General features: G+C 45.4%; 1 protein-coding gene across 23 annotated transcripts in view; it reads left to right on the forward strand.

Moving 5' to 3' along the window:
• Positions 1 to 27,068, forward strand: part of Nedd4l (neural precursor cell expressed, developmentally down-regulated gene 4-like) — a 333,347-nt gene that overhangs the window by 192,746 nt on the left and 113,533 nt on the right. For all 23 annotated transcript variants that reach the window (XM_030250638.1, XM_030250641.1, XM_006526376.4 and 20 more), the window contains 2 exons: positions 473 to 511; positions 2,793 to 2,846. Coding sequence is in view for 7 of the 23 variants with exons in the window: in XM_006526374.4 (XP_006526437.1) it covers positions 473 to 511; positions 2,793 to 2,846 (93 nt within the window). In the remaining 16 variants the exon portion in view is untranslated. The remainder of the gene's footprint in view (positions 1 to 472; positions 512 to 2,792; positions 2,847 to 27,068) is intronic.

Here is a 27,068-nt window from a genome sequence, read left to right on the forward strand (position 1 = left end):
AAAATCTTATCAGTATTGTTCTTTATAAAATATTTTTCAAATGTCAACGTTGATGTAAGTAAGGAGCGCTTTCAGCCATTCCAAGTTTAGCACAGCCTTGTAGCAAGGAAAGGGGAGTCAGCAAAGTTTACTTCCTTCTTGACAGAGTAAATCATCTTTAATGCCATGTTCTGAAGGGAGTGTTTGTTTCTATAGCTCCTTTGTCAGTATGTCCAGCATCTTTCCTTCGGGTGAGCTCATTCGTGGTTTATGGTTTCATAGTCATGAGTCGTCAGCCTTATAACTTCTGACCCTCCACGTGCGTCCTGGGTTTATAGAATAGGCTCAATAATTGACTAAAGGTTGCTTTCATTGCCATTTTGAAAGTCGGTTTTATGAAGAAAATGTTTGTGCAAGTGTGAAGAGCCTGTATTATATTAGCAACTGTCAGTGCCAACACAGCTGAAGATTCACAAAATAATCTCTCTTCCAGACGCTGAACCCAAAGTGGAATGAAGAGTTTTATTTTAGGGTAAGTTTTTCTTCTCTTTCGTAATGATTGTTATTGATCTCTAGATTGGTATTGAGATATCAAAAAAGACCCCTGGAAAGAAAACTAGTTAGCATTTTAAGTAAGAGATTTCCCTTAAGACAGAGAATGTTTGGGCAGGTAGCCTCTGAGTGTGTCCCAAATTTTGAAGATCTGTGGAGGTTTCATTTGGAGCTATATAGGAGAGATAAAAAAGGTTGTCAAAATAACGCACGTGTTATTTTTTTTCAACTCAAACTTTTCCTTAAAAATAAGATTGAAATAAGTCTGGTTAATTTTAGTAATGGGATTGTTTTGTTTGAAAAAAAATGGAATTTGAAGAAAAAGGCAAGGAGCAAGTGCAGTTTAAGGCAACAGTTGAATTTCTCTGTGATATGGATTATGGTCTGCTCATCAACTGTAGGAAGATGATTAAAAGGAGGCATTGCACAGTGCCAGTGATGAGGTCAGGGCTGGTTCAGTGGTAGAGGACTACTTGCCTCTCACGCCGGACACCCTGGGTTTGATGCTCAGCCCTGCCTCCCCACAAAAGACAGAAAAATTACCAGTTATGTTCTGGTTAGAAGGGAACGGTTTCTAATTCAGAGATCTAATGCATACAACGACTTTTAATACCACTGAATAGGGGAGCATTTCCTCAGCCCCCGGCACCCCCTGTTCAGAGCAGCTGGATACAGAAGGGCATTCTCTGAACTAGTGGAGACTGGTGCTTACTGGTGTTTGCTCGAAGATATTAGGACACATTAAGGCCTCGACCATTTACTTGGGAAAGAGAAGGCCTTTCCTATTTCAAAATGAAAGCCCGAGTTGTCTATACACTCTGCTATTAAACACCCCCAAACTGCTCCAGCTTTGGCCTTCTAGTGCCGCCAGGCCCAGGGCGCAAGACCCTGGCTTCTTCCTCTCAGCCGTGCTAGGATATTTTTTTGCACTGCGAATTTGGATAACTTGACCGGCATCTGTTTTCTATTATGTTCAGAGCTGAAATGTGGCTCTGAGGTTTTAACACTTGGTAGATCCCATGCCCAGCCTCTACCAGATATATTCTAGATAACTCTGTGAAGGACCAAAATGCTGTCGGAGGTCGAGAAGGGTCTGTTACTGGCTCTTAGCTAACTCTCAGATACAGCAAGCAACCTTCTCGTGAAAACTCCAGACAGTTTGTACTCCTCCTATTTGAACCACATTGTCTAAATTTTAGTAGATATAAAACTGTTTCAGTGAATCATACCGGTGGGCATATTTTTGTTTTTTATTTAAGATCTTTATTCTATTCCTTCCACAATTTCGTATTGAATGCCTGTTATGCGCCTGTTCCTGCTAGAGACTATTTATTGCTGTATTCCTGATGAGTGTGGGGCCCTTTGCAGACTTGATGAACAGACAACCATCCTTCTGCTTGTTCTGTTGCTAAGCAGATGTGGACCCAGGGCCAAGAGCTCAAGTTGGGCTCCCAAGCTCAATATAATGCCGTTCCATGTTCCATTAGGAAGGAGCCCAAGCCTAGCATTAGACCCAAGTCCCATGTCTGTCCTGACCACTCACAGCCTCTGAAAACACCAAGCATTCACTCTCCTGGATCCCTTTTCCCCAAAGAAAGAGAGGTGTAGTCTTTTCTTCCCTGATTGACAGGCAGGGATGCAAACATCAGTACCTGGTGCCATGTCTGGGAAGGTTGGTAACTAGTCAACGGCACCTGAGTCTACTTGATGAAACATGGGATTTTTTGGGTGAGTTTGGAGAAAGAGAAAGAAGCAAACAGAAGCAGCCTCGGGGTGTGACTTTACCTTGACCCAGGGCAAGTTCTGATTGCTCAGTATACTGACTCGTGGGTTCCTGGGCAAATTGCTTCAAGCCCCTGGTTCCAGTGATTTCTGGTGTGAAAATGAATTGGTAGTTACACATTGTTGGGTTGTTGGGAGAATTAAATGAGGCCATATAGTGTTAGTGCTTCAGGAAATTATAGTTGTAGGCGGGACATTACCATAGCTGAGCATAGGACCTTTACCTATAAGGGTACCTCTGTAGAAGACATAAGAAGTCCTTATAGACTGTTGAGAATCACTCTTCAAGAGACCATGATACACGTATTGTCTTTTTCTGGTTTGCCCAGATATTAGGGTAGAATAACAGCATACAAGTCAGTTATTGATATACAGTAGATTCCTGTGTGCTAGGAGTCATTCTTAATTATTCCTGTCTCTTATTTCAATTTTAAAATTATACCTGTTGATTTTTGAATTATCGTTTCTGTTCCTTTTAGGTAAATCCATCTAATCACAGGCTCCTATTTGAAGTATTTGACGAGAACAGATTGGTAAGTCCTTGGTTTTGAGTTTTATTTCTTTAAAACTGGGTTTTTCGAACCATGCCTTTCAGATCTTCTGGGTCACCCGCAGTGCGCATGCCTCCAAGAAGACTGCTTTTGTTTCACTGTTAAAGTTCTCAGTTCCAGCAAATATTTGTGTGTTGCTAGGTCAGAAAATTGATTTGAGTATGTGTGTATTTCTTTTATAGTTAATACTAATAAAAGTCACCTATGACGACCTCACCCCAGATGCTTTGTTTGGGGAATATGGATAGGCGTGTGCATCTGTAAACGAAGCCATCAATCTTATAAACAAAATGTTTCAAAATGTTCCTCAGACATATAATACCACAGCAAATTCACCGACAACTCTATGGTGATGGTCTCTGGGGAAACAAAAATCTAATTACCAGTTAGTTTATAATTAAAGCAAGTCTCCTCAGCAGGTGAAATCAAGCCAGAGGTACTTTCTCAAGAAAAATCTTTAGAAAGGAATTTGAGAGGACTAGCATAAGGGCTATAGGTATGGCTCCATGGTAAAGGACTTGCCTGTCGTGTGGGGGAGGTGTGGCTCAGTGGTAGAGGACTTGCCTGGTGTGTGTGAAGTCCCGTTCCCACTACCGTAAAAACAACATATCCATACATGAAGGAAAACCCACCAAAACCAAAATAAGAACTCTCAAAGACGAACTTGAAGAAGAGCTGATATAACTAGCATTTTATATATAGGCTGTGTGTGTATGTATGTTTGCATATGTGTGTGTATGACATAGAATATACAGTGCATATGTGATAATCAAGACAGCTCTTTGGAGTGAGTTCTCTCGTTCCACTTTTACATGAGTTCCAGGGACACAGGTGGCTGACTGGTTTTGCATGACGAGCTCCTCTATCTGTGGAAACATTTGGCTGGCCCAGTGTTTTGTTTTCCTAAGTAACTTGAGTGTTTACATCAAATTCTCATGAGCCAAGTGTCCCAGCTATGAAAAGGAACATGATCATGTTATATGTCAGTCGTTCAAGCACTCTCAGAAGTAGGAATACAATTCCGGGCGCGTGATTGATTCCACTCCTACTTACTGTCCTGCCTAAAAGGAAGGTGCATTTGTGAGCTCGTCCTTCTGCAGAATTCGATAGAAACTCAGCAAACTGTAAAATAGCTTGAAGTTGACACAGTGTATCCATAAGAAGATCCCTGAGACAAAGTTATGCATTCCCTATTACTAGGAATGCAGGAACTCTGGTTCCAAGGGTGACTGTGGCGAAAGGCCAGCGAGGGGATACACAGGGTCAGACGCCTTGTCTTGTTAGTGTCAGCCTATGCGGGGGAATAGCCTGACTTTCTACTCTTGATAAAGGATTTGGGGGTGGATGTAATCTGATGTATGTGGCTTTCGTCTTGCAAATGGAGCACTAGCGGATTGAACCTTGACTCCCAGCATCTTTCCTGTTATAAATATGGGATTGTGGTGGCTTCTTTGAAATGAAGTGTGTCTTGGGAGAGTGATCATTAGAGGTGAGGACTAACTCTCCTGTGAGTTGCACAGTGTAGCTTCCAGCCCCTCACACCCCTCCAGCGAGGCCCGGCCAGTGAATGAAATAGCAGCATTCATTGAAATAATGTAAGCAGTCTCTGCAAGAATGGGGCCTTCACACACTGGTACTTACCCTCCAAGAAAGTCATTTTTTAAATGAAACAGTGGTCAAACTTGAAGACTCTCTATGTTCTTCTGCTAGAGAAATGTACTGTTTAAAAGTGTCAGATTTCCCATTGTGTGTGATCTAAAATAATGACTGCAGTCGAGCGACCTTGCCATGGGTAGGAAACCATGTTTCCAAACCAAAAGGGGGCTTTGAATGCAGAGCGATTAAAAAACCCGATGAGCAGTTGTGTTTTATGTGTTCATGTCATGCCTTGCCCCGGGCTGTCTGCTGTGTGGTTACCATCCACAGAATGTCAATGGTGCTGGCGGTGGCTTTTTTGCTTTGTTGTCTGCTAATCCAGCAAAGACAATACGTGACCTGAGTCTATCTACTTGGAAGTTCTGGCACTGAGCAGATGAGAGTCTAGGTTTCACAGAGGTTATTTTTTGCCATTCAAAACTCTGAGCTTTTAGAAAACAAGTTTGGGTGTGTGTAAACACTGGCTTAATCCGCCACACCCTCTGCTCCAGAGCTGTTGACAGAAACGAGCTTTGTAGATTTTAAAGTACGTTTTTTGTCACTCTTTGCAGCCTGGCATTTTCCCCTTTTATTTTTTTAAAGTTCTGCCTAAATAAATATCTTTGTTAAGGAACCAATGTTTCTGGGGCATAGGAAAGAGAATATTTCCAGGTTTGTGATGAATCTGATGACAGTTTTTGGGGGGGGCATTCACTTTTAGTTCTCAGGTCTTTTCTTGCATGTTGCAAACAGAAAGATTCTAGGTTTGTGGCCCAACTGTGGTAATCTTGATGAGTTCTGCCTATAAAAAGAGTTCCAGGCATTTCTTCTGTATGATATTCAAGTTAAATTACTACAAAGCCCATATACACACTCATCATCATCATTTCTCTCTCTCTCTCTCTCTCTCTCTCTCTCTCTCTCTCTCTGTCTCTCTCTCTCTCCGTGTGTGTGTGTGTGTGTGTGTGTGTGTGTGTGTGTTTGTGTGTGTTGTCTGTGTGTGCCTGTATGTGTCATGCAAATGGGATTATATGAGATTGTTTTCCCAGGCTGGGTTTCTTTTCTCTGTTAACTGCTGTGTCTGGCAATCATATCATAATCACACCCCTCTTTAAATGAAGAATGTTTCTAGTAAGTAGCAGGAACTGGACCAGGCCCACAGCTGGCTGTGCAGTAGTGTGCCCCCTGCGCCTCCACTTGGCTATTTTGTTACTTGTAGATCATAGTCTAATAATTTCCCACTAAAGGGACACTAATTCCACAGGGTGTGTAATCGTATTTATAGTACATTTTATTACTTAGCATTCCCTCGTGGTAGTGTGGTGATATCATAACAGTAACATAACATTTGATGCTTGAGAGAGTTCACCCTGCAGCCAAGCTGTATTTTACTCATTCTCCGATACGGTGGGGAGGTGGATGACATAGCTTTGGGTACTTGTGCCTGGCATCCGCTCGCTCGAAAGGGACCTGTTGCTCTTGGTAGCTGGGAAAGCAGTGCCCTATGAGTGTGATAGGTCAGATTTACAGCATGGTTGCTAGTGCCTGCGCTGCTGCCTTAGTCAGCTGCCCCAGCTCCCTGCTGGGCCGCCCCTTTCTGACAGGACTGCAGCAGCTGGGAAGGTGCTGTTTCAGGCTCTTGCTGTTCAGAGGGGGGGAAAACAGCAAGAGAGGGGAAACTTCACTAAGTCCAGAAGCTGGCATTGGAGGGGAAGCAGGCGGTCATGTGTCTCTGGCCATCCTACCCTCTGTCACAGAGTAGATGAGAGCTTTTTGCTCTTACCCAATCATGCCTGGAATGCAGCTCGCCACTTGGGCTATTTCTGCTATCTGTCGCTCTTGGTGCCGCAGTGCTAACGGTTTGGCAGATGGGACACTTTTTCTTGGAGTTGGTGTCTTTGGGTTTTGACTTCTGGCAGTGCCGGGCGTGTTGTTGTCGCTCGCCCTCTCCCTCCCGGCCCCCCTGGTCACCATGGCCCATCGGCTTCGGTTTCATTTTGGCTCTGGTCGCAGCAATACGGCCCCTGAGTCTGAGATTCTAGACCAGGAGAGAGAAGAGGACTTTTTCATGGCATTCCAGACGCTGCCACGGAGAAGCAGCCCGCACTCCTTCACCCAGAGCACAGGGGAGGACAGCGGCCTGCAGGAGGGCGTGGGCGCTCTCAAGCGCAGCTCATCCATGTTCATCCCGCAGCTCCTGGCCCGGGTGGACGCCAGGCCCACCCGCAGCTCCTCTGTGCAGATCTCCCTGCAGCGAAAGGCCGCAGACGGTGCCACAGACAGCTGCGGGCCACCGGAGGGACCCGAGGACAGGCCCCCAAGCACCCAGGCTGACCTCGGAGACCAGGCCGCAGCCACAAGGGTCTCGGCTCAGATCAGCTCATCGGAGCCCTCTCCAGTGGACACTCCTGGAAGCTCCCCTCCAAGGGCAGCCTGGGACCCGGGGACCTTGGTCAATGGCACTTGTGATCACCATGGTCAGTGTCCCCACCTGGCCGAGGGTCCGGAGGAGGCCACCCCAGGCCTGCGCATCCAACACCGAGCCTCAAGCGCTGACGTGCGCCAGGTGCGGCTGCTGCCTTTCGGCCCAGATGGCCAGGCTGAGCCCAGGCGCTGGTCCCTCCAGCATGTTCCAGATGCTTCTGGGAGCTCCGGGAAGCGTTGCTTTGTCTTTCAACTGCAGCAGCCCCAGCAAGGCGCTCTGGGGCTGACTGGTGACTTCAACTTTGGCTTCACCGGCACTAAGGGGGACAGGTTGGTGAGATATCCACGCATTCGACTGGAAAGGAGCACGTCATACCCTACCCAGCCCCGAGCTGGCCGGGTAAGCCCCACTGAAGACCGCGGAACCCCAGAAGCATCACCTCGGGCCAGCAGGGTGGTCCCCGAGATCCGCAGGACAAATTCAGAGAGGACCCCGCAGAGCCCGGGGTGCATGTTCAAGATCAGGCAGGATCAAAATGCAGGGCAGCAGCATTTCCGAATTCTTGTGACTCGGGGACCAGAAGAAGCCCCCCAAAACCAAGAGGAGACTCACAAGAGCCCTGGACACCCTGGAGCTGGCGCTCCGGTAAGTCCACTGATGCACATGTTTGAGTGGCTCAGAAGGGACCAGGCCAACCCAGAAAGCTTGGTTATTTTGCAGCGCAAACCTCTGCCGAGGGAGTATCCCTCGCTGTTGAGTCAGGGGATCCCAGTGTTTTGGTAGCAGTCAATGAAGCTAGTTAGCCTTTCAGGGGAAAAAAAAAATTCTTTTCCGTAGGTCCTGGACGTCATAAAGCTCTGTCTGTTTTGGAATCTGCAGCTTAATGCACACTCTTTTTAGATTTCCTTCTGGATGAAAGAACTTTAAAAATATATTTCTTAAAATTATTCTGCTATAAAAAATAAGTCAGCACCTAGATGTGCTGATGTTGGTAGTGCGTTTGAAACCCTGCTTGCAAACACGGTTCTGACAACTGTCAGAGAAAACTCAAAGGCTGTTGGGAAGACTAGGCATTTGAGCCTCTTCATCAAGGCCGTACTTGATTCTTCTAAAGACATCATTCGTTCTCGTTATAAAGTGTATCATTGTTGGGTTTTGTGCCATTTGGTAATTCTGATCAAGTGTATGTGTGTCACTCTGAAGACAGTAGGAGATGTGTCCCCGGGCGCAGATTGGCTATGGACAAGGTACCACGGGAAAGCTGTGGTGGGGGCACATTACACAGCAGTGTAACTTAGCTCAGCCCACTTGAGAGTTCAAGCCAAGGATGCCAAGGGATGGAGCCGTTCTCCAGCTGTGGAAACCGTCCTTAGAGGGCATTCTGGCTTTGTTGCATGTGGGGGGTTTGCTCTCTCCTTTCTGTGAAATGGAGTACAGAGAGACAGCTGTGGACTGCCCAGCCCGAATGACTTGCAGCTCATGTAGTTTCAGTCAGTCAGGTTGCCTTGTGCTAGCCTTCACTCGTTGAGTGTTCTCTCTCGAAGAACAGCCTCCAATTTTTAAATGGTCTCCCTCCCCGGAACTTCTTGTGATTGGTAGTCTCAGGGTATGATCATGAGGTCCCTGTGGACCTCTGTGTTTGGGTTTCAGTGTGATATGTCTTTTTAAGTAGGCAGATGAGTTGGTATCTTAGAATACTGTGGGCCTTTATTGATTTGTGTTTGGAGTGTTTCTGGTTAGTCGGGTAAACTTGAACACCCCCCCCCATCATTCAATTTTCACCCGTGTTTAGGAATGAACAACCATGAAAGGCAAATGGAGCCTTTCCTGCTTTGTTATGTCCATTAAGTCTTATACGTTTCCTTGGTCCAAACCCATACAGTTTCCTTGACTGTAACACAGATCTCAGTGTGTCTTGACAGTGTAGCAGTTTGTTTAACCTACCCCAAGAAATCACTATAGAAACAGTTTCAAGCTTTATCAGCACCATCCCGTGTTCAGCCAGGAACAGCCCCCAGTGAGGAATGCCTTTCCTCAGGTTGACGTGACTGCTGAAAACGGAAGTCCTTTGTGGTGTTTAGGTGTTGGGTACAGATACAGTTACATGACTAAACTCCCAGTCTAGAATCTCTAAAGAAATTTTTAAAAAAGGTGTCCTAAAATTTCGTGGATTTTTAAGGATGTAGGTTTCAAGAACTATGTAGATCACTGGTCCTCAATGTGTGGTTCATGACCCCTTTGAGGAAGGAGCCATGTATCAGATATTTACACTATTGTTCATAACAGTGGCAAAATTACAGTTACAAAGTAGCAATGAAAATAATTTTGTGGTTGGGGGTCACCACAACATGAGGAACAATGTATGTATTCTGGACACATAAAAAATTCACATGTGGTTGGCAAACTGATGCTTTTCTTTTAAGCAAAGGTCTTTCCCCCAGAACAAAAAACAAAACAAAACAAAACAAAAACAACAAAATAAAGTAGGCAGGCAGGAAGGAAGGAAGGAGGAGAGAGCAGACTTGGTCTTGTAATGGAACGATCTGTCTATTCACCAGCTTTGTATGTGTATCATAGAGACCAAGGGTGTTAGGCTTGGCCAGCAGCTGCCTGAGCCTTATTTATCTTGAAGGAAAACATTCACTTAGGCGTCTACAGTCTGGCTGTCACTAGCCTCCTTCAGCGGGGTTCAGTTAGCTGCTGCTTTACTCTTAAGGACAGGTCATCGTTATTCTCAATGAACAATTAAGCACAACCGATTACTCAGTCTGGGTGTGAGTGATGTAGGAAATCTTTTGATATGGAGGTCCTTTTGCACAGCATGCTCAGTGTGCTTTTAAATGTGCCTCCCAAACATTCTAAATCTAACGATATTAACCAGCTAGATTCTTAGTAGAAAATACAGGGGAAATCTGGGTGAGAGTAGACTCCCCAAACATCACCCATAAAGCAAATCTGTTCTTAAAGGTAACAGCAATAGACAAGAAAATGTCTCCAGGGTCTTAGAATTCACCCTCTCCATCTGTGGCATTCTTGGAAGTCTCTTAATGAATTAGTTACCATCATAGATTAGGTTTTTCGGTATAAGCTTCCTGGCTATATTTGAGTTATCCTGAGATGGTTAGGCTGTCTTTACTCACACACAAACACAAATACCCTTTCCACAAATAACTGTCAAGCTCTTCCTTCTCCAAGCCTACTGGAGCCAGCTTCCTAGTCCCATTGATACTATTAAGTGTTCAAGGGCTTCCATATGTATGCTCTTAACCTTTGTTACTTAGAAAGGCACTAACTGGGGAGTTTCTTAATTTCTTGCTGACACAAGGGTTTGTAAGTAAATGGAGGGAGGAGGACCCTGGAGCCAAAGCGGGAATTCCCACAAGGGAGTGGAGGGGAGAACCTTACCTTCTCCTGCAGGCCTTCTGAGCTCCAGCAGAGTCTTCAGTAGCGCAGTAGTCTTTTGTGAATACAGGTCAACTTCACTGGACAACAAAGGACTACGCGAATTATTTTCATCTGGAGAGAGTTTCAGGTTGAGTGTCTCCCAGCAAAGCCTCTGGGCTTTTACAGAAAAAAAAAATATGTTAATAGTTATTAACTATAAAAATACTCCAATCAAATTTTAGCTCTCAGTTTGTTGGAAAGAAAATTATGTTGTAATAGAAAAGGGAGAAAGTTGTAGTCTTTTAATTGTCTTGTGCTTTTGGTTTGGTTTTGTTTTTAACAGATTTTATAGGTTTTCTGTTTTATCTTTTCTAGTGTATTGATCTCTCTCCGTGAGGTCATGCTTGAGAATAACCCAGGGCTATGTGACTCACTTTCACTCAACCATTTTCAGCAACGTCTTAAAAATTGTAAAGGCAGTACATGAGGCTGATACTGGCTAGGGTTTGTCCCCCAGGTCAGCTGGTACTTGAAGTGATAGCTTGTGGTATGGAACATCATAACTAAGATCATTATTATTATCATTATTATTATTATTATATCATTAACATTATTATTTTACTTAGAAAATATGATATGAAGGCATAGCTATCTTACTGGGCGTTGCCAACCAGTGTGTTAATCCACTGTAGATGGCATCATGTTGATAACGTTAGCATTACTTGTATTCTGTAGTGCGTTATGTGCATGTGACTGTATACTCACACGCACAGCATACATGCTGAGCCTAAAGGCGGTTGTAATGTTCCTTGTAATGCAACGTTCTTGTGAAAAAACGAGTGAAGCGCCATAGAGCTGTTAGCACTGTCCTGCTGGAGGTAGGAGGCAGCTAGGGCCCTCAGCAGGCTTTGGCTCTGGGGCCTGGGGTAGTTAGACTCATTCTTCGGCACCATCAGCAGTGAACATCGTAGGCTACCTGTGAGCAGTCAGTTTCTGAGTAACAGGACAACAAATGCTGATGGCGTATGAGGGAATGTTGACTCTTCCATCATCATGTCTTCCCCAACCTCTTGTCTCCCATGTGGCCCGATGATAATTCCATTCTTAAAAGGAATTGAGTGAAGGACCTTTGGTTATATTCAGTGGAGGCTGGGGTTCTTTTTGTTTGTTCTTAATCTTGCAAACGTTTTTGGCTGCATGCTGGCTCGCTCTGATGGATTTGCGTGGTGACACTCATACTCTGCAGAGGCAGAGGGATCTGTGTGGTGTTTCCTCACTGTGTGACTTTAAAATGAAGGTTGCTGCTGGCAATGCACCTCAGTAGATCCTGCCCTGCCTAACAGTGGTTATGATCTGGGGGTGCTGCTGCTCTGCTTGGGGAAATATTGAGGCAGACTTCCCTGGTCTCTCCAGCCAATCACTGACCTCATGATACATATAATAAGTGTACTGTCTTCATAGGGGCTCAGAAGGCCAAAAGACTTTTATTCATTGAGAGTTATTGTAAAAAAAACTAGGCGTGGTGGTGCAAGCCTTTAATCCCGCATTCAGGAGGCAGAGGCAAGTGGATCTCTGTGAGTTTAAGGAAGTTCCAGGACAGTCAGGGGTACACAGAGAAATCCTGACTCAAAACACCAAACTAAACCAAATCAAACAACAACAACAAAAAAGAATTATCTTTTGAGTCCCATTTGGTTGGATATTTTAATGTAGCCAACACTAATCTGAATGGCCCTGCTGTTTGTTCAAACTGAAGCCAACAGATAGATTCTTTTAGTTAAAGTCATTAAATCCATGTTCTTGCTGGAAGGGTGTAACTAAAAGTCCCTAACTTCCTATTTGCCTTTCAGTTCCTAGTTGTGAAACAGTTGTGATAATAGCAGAAAATAAACCCCCCCTCTTTTAGATGCTGAATACACAGTGGAGGATCTGAATTCCTTCAGAAAATACCAATAGACTGCCAGTCCCAATCTGGACCTGGCTGGTGGTTGGTCAGACATTAGCCTGTCACAGTCTTCCTGTTTCTTTCTTCTACAAAAGAGGTGTAGAAGCCTACCAGTTGCCTGGAAGAGGCAGCCATACACACCCCTCTTTAGACACAGAAGGATGGAGTCTTGAAGGAGAAATGATGATAGTGGGCTTCTTGGTTTGTGAGATTGCTGAAAGTGTTTAACAAATACTTCTCTCTCAGGTCTTTCAGGACACACAATGCTGTCACGGAGTTTTCTTCCTAATTTACCCGATGGCGTTGCTTTGACTTTCTTGAGCCAACTGATACCCAGAGAGGGTTTGCTTCAGGGAGAGCTGTGGCCCAGGGTGAGTGGGCCAGTAAGTCCCTGTGCCCTGGCCAGTTTGAGGTTGTCTTGAATCCAAGTGACTCTGGGCAGCGCCGTGTTTGAACAGGGAATTAGTTTGGAGGCTAGAGGGTGGAGTAGATGGAATTTTAAAAAGTCTGCTTCTTAAAGATGGGGATCTAGAGCTGTAGCTGGTTCTGATCCCTGTGAGTCAAATGTTCCCATCTCTCAGCCAAGGGAACCAAAGAAACCAAAGGATACATTAAGTTAGAGAACCCTGATTTCATTGATTTGATGATCGTGGTTACTCTTTAAAATTGGGTTACATTGTATCTCTAAGGCTGGGCATGTAGCATAGGATGTGGGAGGTCCCATGTTCCTCCTCAACAAAAGTGTGTGTGTGTGTGTGTGTGTGTGTGTGTATGTAAATGAAGTACTGTGTATTGGTTTTCTTAAGCACCAGTTCAGCTGTCCTAATTTTTCTAAACTAGCCAGTGTTTTAAGTATTAGTAAAGAGGATGAAATTCTACCAGGTAGCAAGAGAATAAACATTCCCCCCCCCCCCCCAGGTAAATGTGCATCTCAGAAGTCCTAAAGTTCACACTGCCAGTTTTTATAGAAGACCAGGAGTTCAGCAACTTTCCGGTCTCTGCAATAACTGGGGGCATCTGTGTGGCCAAGCGCTCCATTCCTGGAGGCTTTCTGTGCTCAGGGTTAGTGACGTGTAGAGATGCTTGATGCAGCTTTGTCCATCTTTGAGAGAAGAATAGTGATTTTTCACGCTCGAGATTTAAGAAGTGAACGCCTTTAAACTGTACCTAGTGACCCATGCATGTTGCATTTGCCCACATCCTTGACTGCCCATTTTCAAAGCTTCATGATCTCACTGCTTGAGGATTTCCCATGTCCCTTTAGAATGTAGGGCCACATATGAACCTCTAGAGAGGAAAAACAATGCTTTGGTCCAAACTTTTATAATTAAGGTGGGTAGGTATTTAAAGTGTATCAGAAATATTGAAATATGTATATTAAAACTCGAGCCTCCTCTCCACCTAAATCCAAAAATTTTAGAACTTTTTCAAATCCAGTTTTTCAGGCTAGATGTTACAGCCCAGGACTAAGATACGTCTTGACTTCCTTAAGGAATTAATCTCAGGTGGGCGGGTAGACCAGCAGCAGGTGCTCTGGGCTTCTTTGTTATTCTTTATTAACTAAAATGGCTTTGTGGCATCATATGGCCTTATTCTTGGTTTTACATTCCGTTAAAGAGGCAATAAGTGGCTTGCAACCTCAACCGTTTTAATTTAGTTTGAATATTTTGGATGACTTAACCTCGCACTAGTAAAATCATGTTGCTTGACTGTTGGGGAATCTAAGGTTGGAGCTAATACGCCGCAATGGCTGATGGCGTTGTTCATGGATATGGTTTTCAGGTTTGGCTGTTTTTAACATTCTAAAGTTCCGTGTCGTGAAACGTTGGAGTTCGTTGAAATGAAGTTCTGCTCTGAGCAGAGGCCTTCCTGAGGATATGCTTGTTTTCTGCCTTGTTGGGGCTGAACTAGAGTGCTATGCATGCTAAGAAGGCCCCTACGCTGAGCCACACTGTTGTGATTCTGTGCTTTCTGGGTGTTTCTGTAAAGCTTTCCATAGTTACACGGAACGGGTGGGAGGGGAGTGTGCTGTGCTGTCGCAGTCATAGCTGGGTTTGTGTCTGGGACACTGTGGGAAATGATGAACTCTGGAAATTTTCATTTCTGCTTCTACCTACGTGGAGTGGGTCATTTGGTAGGGTGTGTATATATGTGTGATTATTTATTTTTTTTAAATCCTGGCCACAAGAATGTCTTCCTGAAATTATAGTAGTTTCAGTATTCTAATTCCTGCTGTCAGACACCGATGGCCTGTGTACAGATCGCCACTAGGAGCTTTTTCTGTTACCACTTTAATTGTATTTATTGTACAGTCTCACAGTAGTTACCCCTCCTCCTCTCCTCCTCCGAGTCCCTCTATATGCCCCATCCCTAACCCCCCCACCGCTAGCCTCATCCACTCTTCCTTTCATTCTCTTTAGAATAGGGCCAGCCTCTGTGTGTATCAACCAGCCATGGCAGATCAAGTTGCAGTAAGACTGGGGACCTCCTTTTCTTTTAAGGCTGGTTAAGGCAACCCTGTAGGAGAAAAGAGTTCCAAAGACAGGCAATGGAGTCAGAGACAGCGCTTGTTCCCACGGATAGGAATTCTACAGGAAGACCGGTCTAACAACTGTTACATTAGTGCTGGGGAAGGGCTTAGGCTCCCTGGTTGGCAGTTCAGTCTCTGTGAGCCCCTATGGGCTCAGATTGGTTGATTCTCTGGGTTTTCATGTGGTATCCTAAACCCCTCTTGCTCCTTGATTTAAAAACAAACAGAAAGAAAAGAAAAGAGAAGAGAAAAGAAAAGAAAAGATGTATATTTTAAAATCAAGTCCCCCAAAGCCCTATTACAATCAAATGAAAGCCTGTTACTCAAGGTAGCCAGCCAATCACGAAAATATAACTGAGACAATTCCCTTCCCTAAGAGTTTTAAGACTTTTGTCTGGGAAGACCACTGGAATCCAGCTTACTGCCGCCTGCCAGAAACTGTCTGTGTTGAGCAGCTATTTTAAACTTCATCCTCCAAGTTCAGAGAGCATAGGGCTATCTTTATCCCTGGTGAATGGTTTATTATCCCTGTGAAAGGAGGAGTTGCACACACATAAGAGAGATGCTGTGGTGATATGGGGGTGGGGGGTAGTCCTTGCCCATAGTGGCCTTATACTCTTAGAGAGCTTCTTATGTCCGGTATCTAGTTTTGACCTGCTAGATACTGACCCCAGAACTGCGAGACCACAGAACTCATGTGGATGTCTCTGACCCCTTTGAACCCAGAAGGAGGTGTGACTAATGGACAGTTTCCTCTGAGATTAAAACATCCCATTCTGCAGAGAAGCTCCTTAAACAGGAAGGTAAACAACTCGAAATAGCTTCAGGAAGTCCCCAAAACTGATGAGATTCACTAGGCCCCTCCCTCCCTGAGGAAAAGGCTGCAGAGAATCACACTCAGACAAAGCCAAGCTGCAAAGAAGACTCAGACCAGACCACCTGCTTTGAAGAGATTTAGACCAACTGAGTCAGTTAGAAAAGACACTCCTCAATCTATTGAGCTGCCTGCAGGCTGTGCAGTGTGCTCCTGGCTCCCAGCTTTTATGAGCTGTCACCCATGTTGGAGTAGGCTTGGGTGATATAACTGTCTGAGTCATTTCTTGCTGCAATAAAACCCACTGGTTTACCAAATTGGATTTTGCTGGTATCCATACTCTGGTCTGTCTTGGGTTCTCTCTCAGGCATGAGTAGCTGTATATGTAGGGTCTCTCCAGAAAGCTGTCACCCAACCACAAGCAACGTGTAAAAAGGGTACATGCAAAGAAACCAGTATTTCGTCATGAGGATGAAAGTCCATAGTTGCTTAATCTACAAAGATACCTGAGTCTGGGGTGAGAGTAAGGTTTATAGTCCTTCTTTGGTCAGGTACTAATTGGGAATTTTTTTTTAAAAAAGATTGCAATGAATATATGTGCATGCATTTTTACATCAGTGATAGAAAATCCCTCATCACACTTTTCCCACTTGCCATTGAGGACCGAAGGGTCAGGCTGCCAAGAGGAATCCAGGCAGTGATGTCCACGCAGTTCTGCACTTGTTGTCTGTGTCCTGGTGATAGAGCAGAAAAATCCTGGATGTTTCTAAGTGGTGATGTCTATTTCAGTGCCTTTGTTTTGTTGGGAGTATTTTCGATGCCACGGGGGAAGGAGTTGGTCATGTTGTCCTGACTCATGCAACCATAATATTTATTTAAACCTTAACTGAAGCCTCTTCTTCTGACAAATAAGACTTTTCGTCTGGTGGAACAAATCCGTAGGACTCCCCAGAAGGACCCTCCCGAGACCCTAAGATAGATAAATGAACTTGGTAGTGGATCAGATGGATAAGCACTCATTAAGTTAGTCATTAACTCAAAACTCTTCTTTCAAGCCAGGTACCATCCCAGATGGTGGGACCACAGCAAGGAGCAGAACCAACCCAGCCTTCCCTCATGCCACACCATTCTGTTAGCAAGGACGGGGATGAGCGGTAAAGCTGCTCACCCATGACAGACCAGAGGGTAAAGCTCAGCATAGGAGATGATGGCGAGGGCTACAGAAATGGAACCAGGACAGGGATTACGTGAGGCAGCCTTGGGGGATGTCGAACACATCAAGTCCATAGCTGGGAGGAGATACTTCAGAGGGACAAGTGTGTACAAAGGACTTAAACGCCAAGTACACTTACTGAATAAAGGGAATGGCAAGGAGGGGCACAAGGTGGTGCTAAGTACACAAGGACGGCTTCTAGCATCATTCCTGTTGCTGTGATGAAAGACTCTGGCAGAAAGCAACTTAGGGAAGGAAAGTTTCATTTGACCCCTCACCCCACCACCAGTTCCAGTTTACAGGCCATCCCTGCAGGGAAGTCATGGCAGCGGGAGCTTAAAGCAGTCAGTCACATCATCACATCGGCCGACAAGAGCAGAGGGAAATGGATGCGTGTGTGCTTAGTACTCAGCTCGATAGTTCTAGCCTGAGACAATCCAGGGCCCAAACATCGGGGTCACGTCTTCCCATGTCAATCAAGACAGACCTACATAAATGTGTCCATGGGCAACTTAATCTAGACAGTCTCCTTGAGACTCTTACAAGACTAGATTATGTCAAGTCACCAAATGAAGGTCCCCTCCATAGATAGTGTCCCTCAGGAAAGGAGCATGGTCATGGGGTGAGCAGATCATGGAACATATGGAGATGCAAGGCCATAGAAGGAACGGCTCTATGGGGGTAGAGATGGACACAGTGGCCACTCTACTGAGAGTGTTCAAGGCAGTAGGAGCTGAGAGCCAAGTGGGCAGGCTATTGTAAGCTCATATCTCCTTCAAGGATGGAAGGTCATGGTCCCTGACTTACATTGTTGTCGCCAACCCTTCCCTCATCCCCAGTTACTCCCCAGAGTGCCAAGGATAATCGTCAGTTCTCTGAGGAGGTCACCTCACCTCAGTATTTAGCCTGCCATTTTCATTTTGCAACGCTTGGAAAAATGGAGAGCTTTCATGCTCCTCCAGGGAGTGTTATTTCAAGATGTCTTCTGCTGCCTGTGTCGGGCCAGGGTGTGGGTGGATGTATTTTTGCAGCTTCTCACCAGAGAGTCGGCTTCTGATTTGCAGACCGCATTTATTATGGGTCATATTGTCCATTGATGAATAATGTGTGGGCTGCAAAGCAGATATATAGCTTTTAAAATAGATCATTTATCCTGCAGGCTTCATCCCCCAGTACCAGGCAGGCTCTCCAGCCGCATTTTCTGGAAGCAGAGTTTGGAACGTTTCCTTCACGATCTGGGTCGTCAGTTCATCTTCTGGCCTGTCATGCATTTTTCCCTGATCAGCTGGGGACTTGAGGGTGGGCTCCCAAGCACAGTGTGAATCTATTGGCAAAGACATAGTCCAGGCGGGGTTTGGGGATGGTATTGGAATGCCTGCTGAGGAAATAGTTGCTCCTTTGAGCTACTGAAAATATTTCTTATAATGAGGATTTACACAAAAGGAGAAAATAGACATCATGGTTTCTATGGAAGTCCTGTGGGTATCATGAAGTAACCGAACCCAGCTGATCCTCATGACCGCAGCTGTAGAACCAGGCCTGTATAGAGAGGTTCTGTGTAGGAGAAGATGATGTGTCTTGGGGGGAGAGGAGGAACCTCCTGCTAGGTATAATGGGGTTTGGGAGTTTTCCTCTAGTGGTCCAGGGCACCATGGGGTCTGGAGGTGGAGTGAAGCACAGTCTCCTCTCTGATGCCACCCCCACCCCTAGTCTGTGGGTCAAGGACCTCCTGTCACAGAAACCTCCCTAAGGGTTGTTTTCCCTTTACACAGAGTTCTTGTTTTGCCTGGTGTGTTGCAATCTGCAGGCAGTGGCCAGGTGACATCTGTTGGAATGCTGATGTGCGCTGCCAAGCAAAACAGATGCAGGAAGATTTGCCAACGTGGGGAAGAAGGGACAGAGTGAGCGGTCGAGGGTATTGGGGGCAGACGGCAATAATGGCCGTATTTATAGACTGGAAGGCTAGCTTAATGCCACCTTGCTTTAAACTCCTTAGGAAAGCTTTCTAAGTTCATGCCGCTGTCTGCAAGCATTCAGAGAGGCTTCCATTTCCCACCCTGCATCCAAAATGGTGTTTAAATGGTTCAGCACAGAAGGAGGGATTTCATAGCAACATGTTGTTTTCTGTAAACCACTGGCCACCAGATTTTTTTTTTTTTTTGAATCTGTGTTTTTGTTATTTTCGAAACAAGGTTGAATCAAACCCAGACTGGCCTGGACTTTGATCCATAGCTGAGACTGGCCTTGAACTCCCAGCCTTCCCTTCTCTGCCTCTAATTTATCGGAGTTACAGGAATGTGCCACCATGCCTGGCTACCTATGTTTTATATTAGTTTATTGATACGTTTGCCAGTTTGCTGATTTAACTCCCAGTGGGCTAAGATCTGCTCCAAACACTGCAGATGGAATTCATAGAGTTTTATTGATGGTGATTATCCAGTAAGAAAAATAGACTTGTGGCCAGAAGTGGCCTCATTGGCCATGAAGGAGTAGAGAAGTCTAATGGTTACTTTTCTTCTCCATTTGACAGTACTGGACAAGAAGCAACTGAGGGGAAAGGGTTAACTTTGATACCAACACAGCATATAGGAGTGGGAGGCTGCTGGCCACATTTCATGCATAGTCAGGAACCAGAGAGTGAACGGCAAGAGAGGCCAGATTATGCAACCCCAAAGTCTGCCCCTGCTGGCCTGCTTCCCCTGTCTAGCAAGGCTCTACCTACCCAGACAGTATCACCAAAGACCAAATTTTCAAATACTGGAGCCCAGGAGAGTTTTCATATTCTAACTGCAGCAGAGTGTTAATACCTGGGGTTGCACACAGGCAATTCTGAGGTACAGTCAGGGCCAAGAGCAGCTGGGTAAGCTGATGCAGCTGACATCCTAGACCTGTTTGATGAGGAATAGCCATGGATGTGACATGCCATCTCTTCTTACCTGGCCTTCATCACTCTCAAGTCTGCCTGCCAAGTGGTGCTTGGGGGCGTGCTCCGCAAAATTAATTTAGGACACCTGGGTGACACCTTTGCATTAAGGCAACGAGGTGTTCCTGTGAGGAGTTTCAAAGTCTGCATGATAGAGCTTGTCTCCCGGAATAGCTCAGAAGTAAAAGGATTAATTTTTCTTGTCACTTTCCAACTGTAAGAAGGAGGTGGAATTGGGGTTCTAACTCTAGCTGGGGACAGGCCGGTCTGTCCTGTGAGCCTGGGCACAGATGCCTTTTCTCCCGGTAGCTGCATTTTCTCCCTACTGCAAATATTAGCTGAGCACATTTTTGTGGCTTTTGGAATGCCACTTCTTAAAAAGAGGAGGGCTGTTGTCAGATTTTTGACATTTCTGACGGAGCTGGGAAGTGGTGTCTTCTTATTGGAAGCAGAATCTGTAAAGGGGAAAAAGACAAAGTTCCTCTGGTTGCTGTTTTTGAATTAGATAGTATGGTCCCTTGTCCAAGTGTAGCTCTGCAGGTCCCACCAAAGTTTGGATCTCAGGGCCCCTGATGCCCAAACTACCCTCTTCCTGCTGTTTGGGGTTTAATTGTACCAAATCCGGGCTCTCGATCGTCTCCATTGAGCGAACCATACCGGGACAGCTCGGCTTTCAGATTGCCCAATAGCTCATGCTTACATTGCTCTCTGTGGTGCCATCCTAAGTAGACAGGGGCTTGCATGTCCCAGGTTTTGTTTCTCAAGGTGACCTTTGCAACATATAATCTGGTTATTCTTAAGGTCACTGAGCTTATCTGTTAGCAAAGCAGGGAACAAGGGAGATGACTCAGTTGGTAAAATGTTTTAGCTTGCAAAAGCTGAGAATCTGACTCGATTCGTAATATCCATGTGAAAAAGCTGGACATGAAGAAAACAACAGATTCTACTGGTGCCCGGCCAGTGAGCCTAACCTGCCCAGAAAGCTCCAGACCAGCAAAAGATGCACCTGAAGAACCCTGGAGTTGAACTCTGACCTCTGCACACGTGTCCACCTGTGTGGGCAAACACACACACACGCGCGCGCGCGCACACACACACACACACACACACACACACACAGAAATGTTGGTGGGGCTAATAAGAGGCACACACTTGCTTCTGTTTTGACGTTCTCAGAGCCCTATGATCTCAGAGATGTCTGGAGCACATCACCAGTCCTCTGCTGAGCCAGGGATACTTATGCATCTCTCAGAGCAGTGGCCCTGTGTAATTTGCTGCTTCTCGGTGGCTGAGGATGTAGGAGGCGGCTCACTAAGCTTCGGCATGTATCGTTGTTCATCAGAGTAAGATCATAAAGGCCGGGAAGAAGGATGCTAAATAGTTTTTAATAAAGTGCGTGCTGCCTGCCATCTTCTGCCTTCCATCGTATCTCCTTTCTGGCTCGCTCTTTGTCTGCATCCAGCATCTCTATAATCACACTTTTAGAAGGGTGGATGTGTGAGTTCAGTAGGCTCATTTGACCCTCTCTATCTCCAGCCATGGTGAGAGAATAAGCCCTTATTAATGCAGTGCTTAATAACCATAAGCAAATATTAACTTTCTGTTATTGCTCCCTCTGGAAGAGGAGACAAGAATTCCTCACGGGTGTTTGAGGACTGAATTTGTCACAAGTCTATCTGCTGATGGTGGTGTCATCAGCAAACGGATCTCAATTTATACTTTTAGTCGCCACGTAAGGAACGCCATCCTTTCAGAATTAATGACTTTTCTAACATATTGTAATGGAAGAGTCCTGGAGTGGGAGGGGAAATCAATAAAAAGGTTTTTTGGGTTTTGTTGTTGTTGTTGTTGTTCTTTTTTTCAAATTTTATGTCTCACTTGATGAGCACCATCAACAACTTTTCCTTTTATAACTTCAGGTTACAGGACTTTAGAGATACCCAGGTTTATTTACTTTTGCAAAAGGCCTCAGTGTTCTTGAGCAATGGCTACCTCTCCTTTTGATGTATTTCTTAAAAGTTGTTCTACCTAGTCTTCATTAAACCCAATTTTAAGTCACTCTTTTAGAAGCATGCCAGAAAAAGAAAAAATAGTTGTAAAATGGTTTTATTTGTTATTTTGAGGCAGGCTCTTATGTAGCCCAGGTTGATCTTGGAAGCCATGGTCTTTTTGCCTCCAGCTCTGAGTGCCGGGATTATAAGCAGGCCCAGTGTATGAAGGGATGGGGGTCAGCCCCACGGCTTCATCATGCTGGGCAAGCTCTCCACCAACTGAGCTACATCCTCAGCATACAACTCATACTAAGAAACCTGAGGTCAGTATGAATTGTGGTGATTATAATCTAGATTGAACAGCATCAGGGGATGGGATCCCGCCTCCCACACCAGCTGTGTGTGTGTTTGCCTTTTGGTAAACAGCAGCCTGAAAGTGTAACTGATGGAGGGGTTTCCCCAGTCGGGGTTATCAGGTTTGTCTGTTGGTAATGATTATATTAGAATGTGTTTCTCTTCGGTCCATGTGATTTGCCAACCTAATGCCAACTGTGGTTCTCTGGAATCTCTGAGTTTCAGGAGTCTATTAATAAAGAAGATGGAGAGAATTAGTTGCTAATTTTGGGTGCGCTTGAAATGAGATTGTTAGCAAATTTTACCTTCAGACCTACAACCGTGGTTTGCTGTCCATCGGACATCATCCTTGGGACAGAAAATAAATACAGAGACTCAGGGAAAAAAAAAGTCTGACACTTTCCATATCTTATATTTCCTTTATACTTGTCAGTGTTCCTTAGGAACATGTATATTTCTTTTCTTCCCAGGTTTGTGTTAAGATTTGACATTATAAATTCTACCAAACAGAGACTACAAGTCTGTACTGGTCATGAATTCTTTCACTAAAGAGTAAAACCTAAGTAAATGTTTACTTCTAAACCCCTATGAGTAGAGAGTAAGTGTTCATTGTCACTGACAGAAGGAAATTAATACTTACTTCAGCCTCCACCTAGCCCAACAACAAGGAAGAAAGAATAAATTGAGGCCAGGACAACATGTGACACGCCTGTTGTGGCTACCGGGAGTCAGTTCAGCTAGGTGACACTTCTGAATCCGTTGGACATCCTAGGCTCTGGGAAGTCCACAGAGGTACAAGTATTAAAGAAGACAGAAGGGCCTGTGGTCGTTACCAGTAGCAAAGAGACCCTGATGAGTGAAATATCTGCCCAAGGAAGTGAACAGGAGTAGAGACAGGAAGTTCCATGGATGTATGTGTGTGTGTGGCTGTGTATATACATACATCCCATGTGTGTTCAGACAACCAAAGAGGCTAGAAGATGGCAACAGATCCTCTAGACTTAGGCAGATGTGAGCTGCCCACTGTGGGTGCTGGGAACTGAATTCAGGTGATTTGGAAGAACAGCAAGTGATCTTAACTGCTAAGCCATACCTTCCCAGACTCCAATGCTGGCTGTTTTAAAAATAGGAGGCAGCCAGAGGAATAAGGATGGCCTAGACACTCCCATCTCTCCTTCTGGATTTTAAGTTCTCTCTCTCTCTCTCTCTCTCTCTCTCTCTCTCATAGTGGGAGACAACCTTTTGTTTCCTTAACATTCTGTGCTGCGATTTCTATAAGGAGCTGTAAGGGTCCCTCTACGGTCTTTAGGATTAAATAAAACTCCTTTTGTTTGTTTCCTGTGGTACATTCTTAGAATAGCAATATCTCTGTGTGTCCCAAGTGGCTGTAGAACCGGTATTGTGGCTATATAACAAGTCAAGCAGACGTACTTATCATTCTGTAAGCCCTAATTGTACCATTCTCTTTCCTCCGGGAAGGCCTTCCTGGCCTTCCCTGTATGCTCTTGATATAGCCAGAAGACCATAGTTACAGATTACATCTATGGCACCTTCTGAAATTCAAAATAGAACAATAGACTAGGATGTAGCTCAGTACCCATTGAAGCCCTTGGTCCCAACCCCATACACTGATGAATTCATGTAATCCTGGTATATGAGAGGTAGGGGCTAGAGAATGAGATGTTCAGAGTCATTCTTGGCTACATTAAAAGTTTTGAGGGAGCTTGGGGTACCACATGATGCTGTCTTGTAAGGAGCTGAAGACAGCATAGATGAGCAAAGACATCACGCTTTGCTCACCCTTCTCTATCTAGAAGTGGGGTGAATTCTACCGGGCTAAGCTGATTCCATCTGTTAGCTTATCCTGTACCTTCTGGTTCTTGCCTTTTCAAATGCTTGCTTTTGTGGAGCCAGCCACTGTGGAGGCAAGCTCGAGTTAGTTATTTAGACAGTTCCAGAAGCTGGAGAAAAAGGCTCTGTGGTGAAGAGCGCTTGCTCATCTCCCGGTGGGGGGAGCTGAATTTAGTTCCTAGTAGTGTCAGGCACTTCACAACTGCTTGTAACTCCAGCTGTAGGGCATCGGACACTACCTCTGGCCTCTGTGGGCATCCATGCTGCACATAAATAAGAGATACACATTTTAAAAGAGAGAAATTCCAGCCTCCTAGCCATCCCTTACCTGTGACAGATTGGGGAAGGGATCCGAGCGACCATAGTTGAGCCCATACTGGCTGACAATGGATGAGAGATTGCAGGGGCTGTCATGGTTTTTGACCTTTACTTTTAGGATGGTTTATTAATGGTAGGTAATCGTGAGACAGTGGCCTCAGCATTCTCTCGTGAGAGATCGAACCTTGTCAGCAAAGCCCACGGTAGGTGAGCCTTTCCTGTGCTTGCACAGCTGCCTTCCCGGAAGCTGGAGGAGGGGAGCCACGCACAGGATGGGCCGGCAGCATAGCTCAGGGATACACTTGGCGGAGACAGCTGAGAAACAGCTGCAGTGTGGCCCTAGTAAGCTGAGAGAGTGGGTGTTTTGTTATCAACTAAAGGAAGTCAGAGGCTGGAGTCTTTATCTGCCATATTCTTAGATGCTATAGAGAAAGAAGTGTTCTTAGCCATAGTCTGTGCTGGGTCCCAGACAGAGTGTGTCAATGTGATCGATCACACAGGTAAATGGGGAAGGATTTCTTCTCAACAATAAAGAATGGCTTAGAGGGGGGTGACAGTGTTTATTTTCAATCTTATGTGCCTTTGTAGTATAGTGCCCAGAAGCATAGGTGTGTGTGTGTGTGTGTGTGTGTGCATGCATATGTGCTTGTATGCATATGACATGGAGGCCAGACAAGTTCAGATGCAGTTCCTCAGGTGTCACCTATCTTCTTTCTGAATGGAGACTTCGTTTGGCTCAACAAGCTGACTGACTGGTCAGCAATCCCGAAGGATCTGCCTGTCTCTGCCACGTTATCCAACACGGAGATGACTGGCATGTGTTGCTTTGCCCTGCTTTTCCCCATGGGTTCTATGGACGACGGAACTTGGATACTCACACTCACACAGTGGGAAGCTCTTTACTGTCCGAGCCTTCCCCATAGCCCAGCAACACAGAAGGAGCAATAATTGGACTCATGAACTGTCTAGCTTAATTACATTTACTTTAAAGTCCAGATATGCACACAGAGTCACAACACAACTGCAAGGTCATAAAATACCCATACCTCAGTGTCATCTGCTAAGCTAAGCTGTATGTACGTCAGCCTCCAGGAGAAAAAGAGGGAGAGGAAGTGGGGAGGGGGAGGCGGAGGAGGAGGCAGAGGAGGAGGAGGAGGAGAAGAAGAGAAGAAGAAGAAGGAGGAGGAGGAGGAGGAGGAGGAGGAGGAGGAGGAGGAGAAGAAGACGACGACGACGACAGACAGACAGACAGGAAGGAAGGAAGGAAGGAAGGAAGGAAGGAAGGAAGGAAGGAAGGAAGGAAGGAAAAACAACAACAACAGAATTTCATTTTTGAGCAACTTGGAAAGATACAAAGGTCAGATGACATGTCCCATGAGTGATGTGCAATCCCCAGGCAGCTGGACATTCAGAAGTGACAAGGTGGCCTCTGAGTCAGCCTTCCTGGTACTATCGCCACGTTGGGGTGCTGCCCACACATGTTGGGGTTCTGCCCACACAGCCTTCCCGCCAGAGCAGCCCCAGCAGCCTCGGGCTGTCTCTACCTGTTACCTGCCTGAGACTTCAGGTCAGTGACACCCTATTTGAGAATGCGATGGCTGCGGTGGGTGAGGATGGGGAGACTCCCAGGCCTGGCCGTCCAACAGAGTTGCCTGAGGGCCCTGAAGTCCACAGTGGCAAGGTGGCATCTCCTAACTGGCTCCACAGGATGCTCAGTCTGACCGTCGTCATCTTTCAGTGTGCTGGAGTTAATGCCAGCAGGAAGGACTGGTTACCTTCAGTCTTTGACCGCACTTGGCACGCCCACAATTCTTTCATGTTTACTTATTATTTATTTATTTATTACATGTGCATTGCTACACAGACCATGACAGAGGTCAACTTCGTGAGGTTTCCACACTAAGCACCTCACCAGCCCTGGACACTTCTTAATGTTAACCCTTAAGGTGACAGGTTCTTTTTCAAGTCAACAAGAGAAAAATGCACACTTCAGTATGTGTGCAGTTTTACAAATGGCCTGTTAGGGTATAGTAAGGAAAATTCTAGATTTGAGAGCCATTGACCTGTCCTCCATGTGTTGCTGGCTCTAAACATTTCTGAATTCATTTTCTATTTGTAAAACGGCAATCCTCGCTAGGGTTTCTGTTAAGGAATAGTATGAGGTAGGTTTACGATCTATGAAGAGGCTAATGTTCTACAGGTGTGGTTGACTACAGGATTAGGAAAACACTTGCTGTGGGAGTTAAGTCTCTAGACCAGCGGTTCTCATCCTGGGGGTCCACCCTTTCACCAGGGTTGTATATCACATATCTTACAAATCAGATGCTTTCCGTCATAAGCATAGGAAAATTAATCGTTATGAGGTAACGACGAAAATAATTTGATGGTTGGGGTTGAAGAGCTGTACGGAAGTGTTGCAGCATTAGGAAGGTTGAGAACCACTGTGCCAGACAAAGCTGAGCATAAAACCCTAGCCCTTACTTACCCTTCAGCCCTTACCCTGACCCTAACCCTGAGTGGAAAAATCCTAACCCTAACCCTCACTATAACCCTAACCCTAACCCTAACCCTAACCCTAACCCTAACCCTAACCCTAACCCTAACCCTAACCCTAACCCTGAGTGTAAAATCCTAACCCTTACCCTAACTCTAACCGTAGGTGTAAAATTCTAACCCTAACCCTTATCCTAACTCTAACCCTAGGTGTAAAATCCTAACCCTATCCCTTACCCTTTAGCCCTTACCCTGACCTGAGTGTAAAATCCTAATTGTGACCCCAGCACCTGAGGCTTTACACCTCAAAGAAGACCACCTAATGTTA

The sequence above is a fragment of the Mus musculus genome, chromosome 18 (genome assembly GCF_000001635.26).
Source record: "Mus musculus strain C57BL/6J chromosome 18, GRCm38.p6 C57BL/6J".
NCBI lineage: Eukaryota > Metazoa > Chordata > Mammalia > Rodentia > Muridae > Mus > Mus musculus.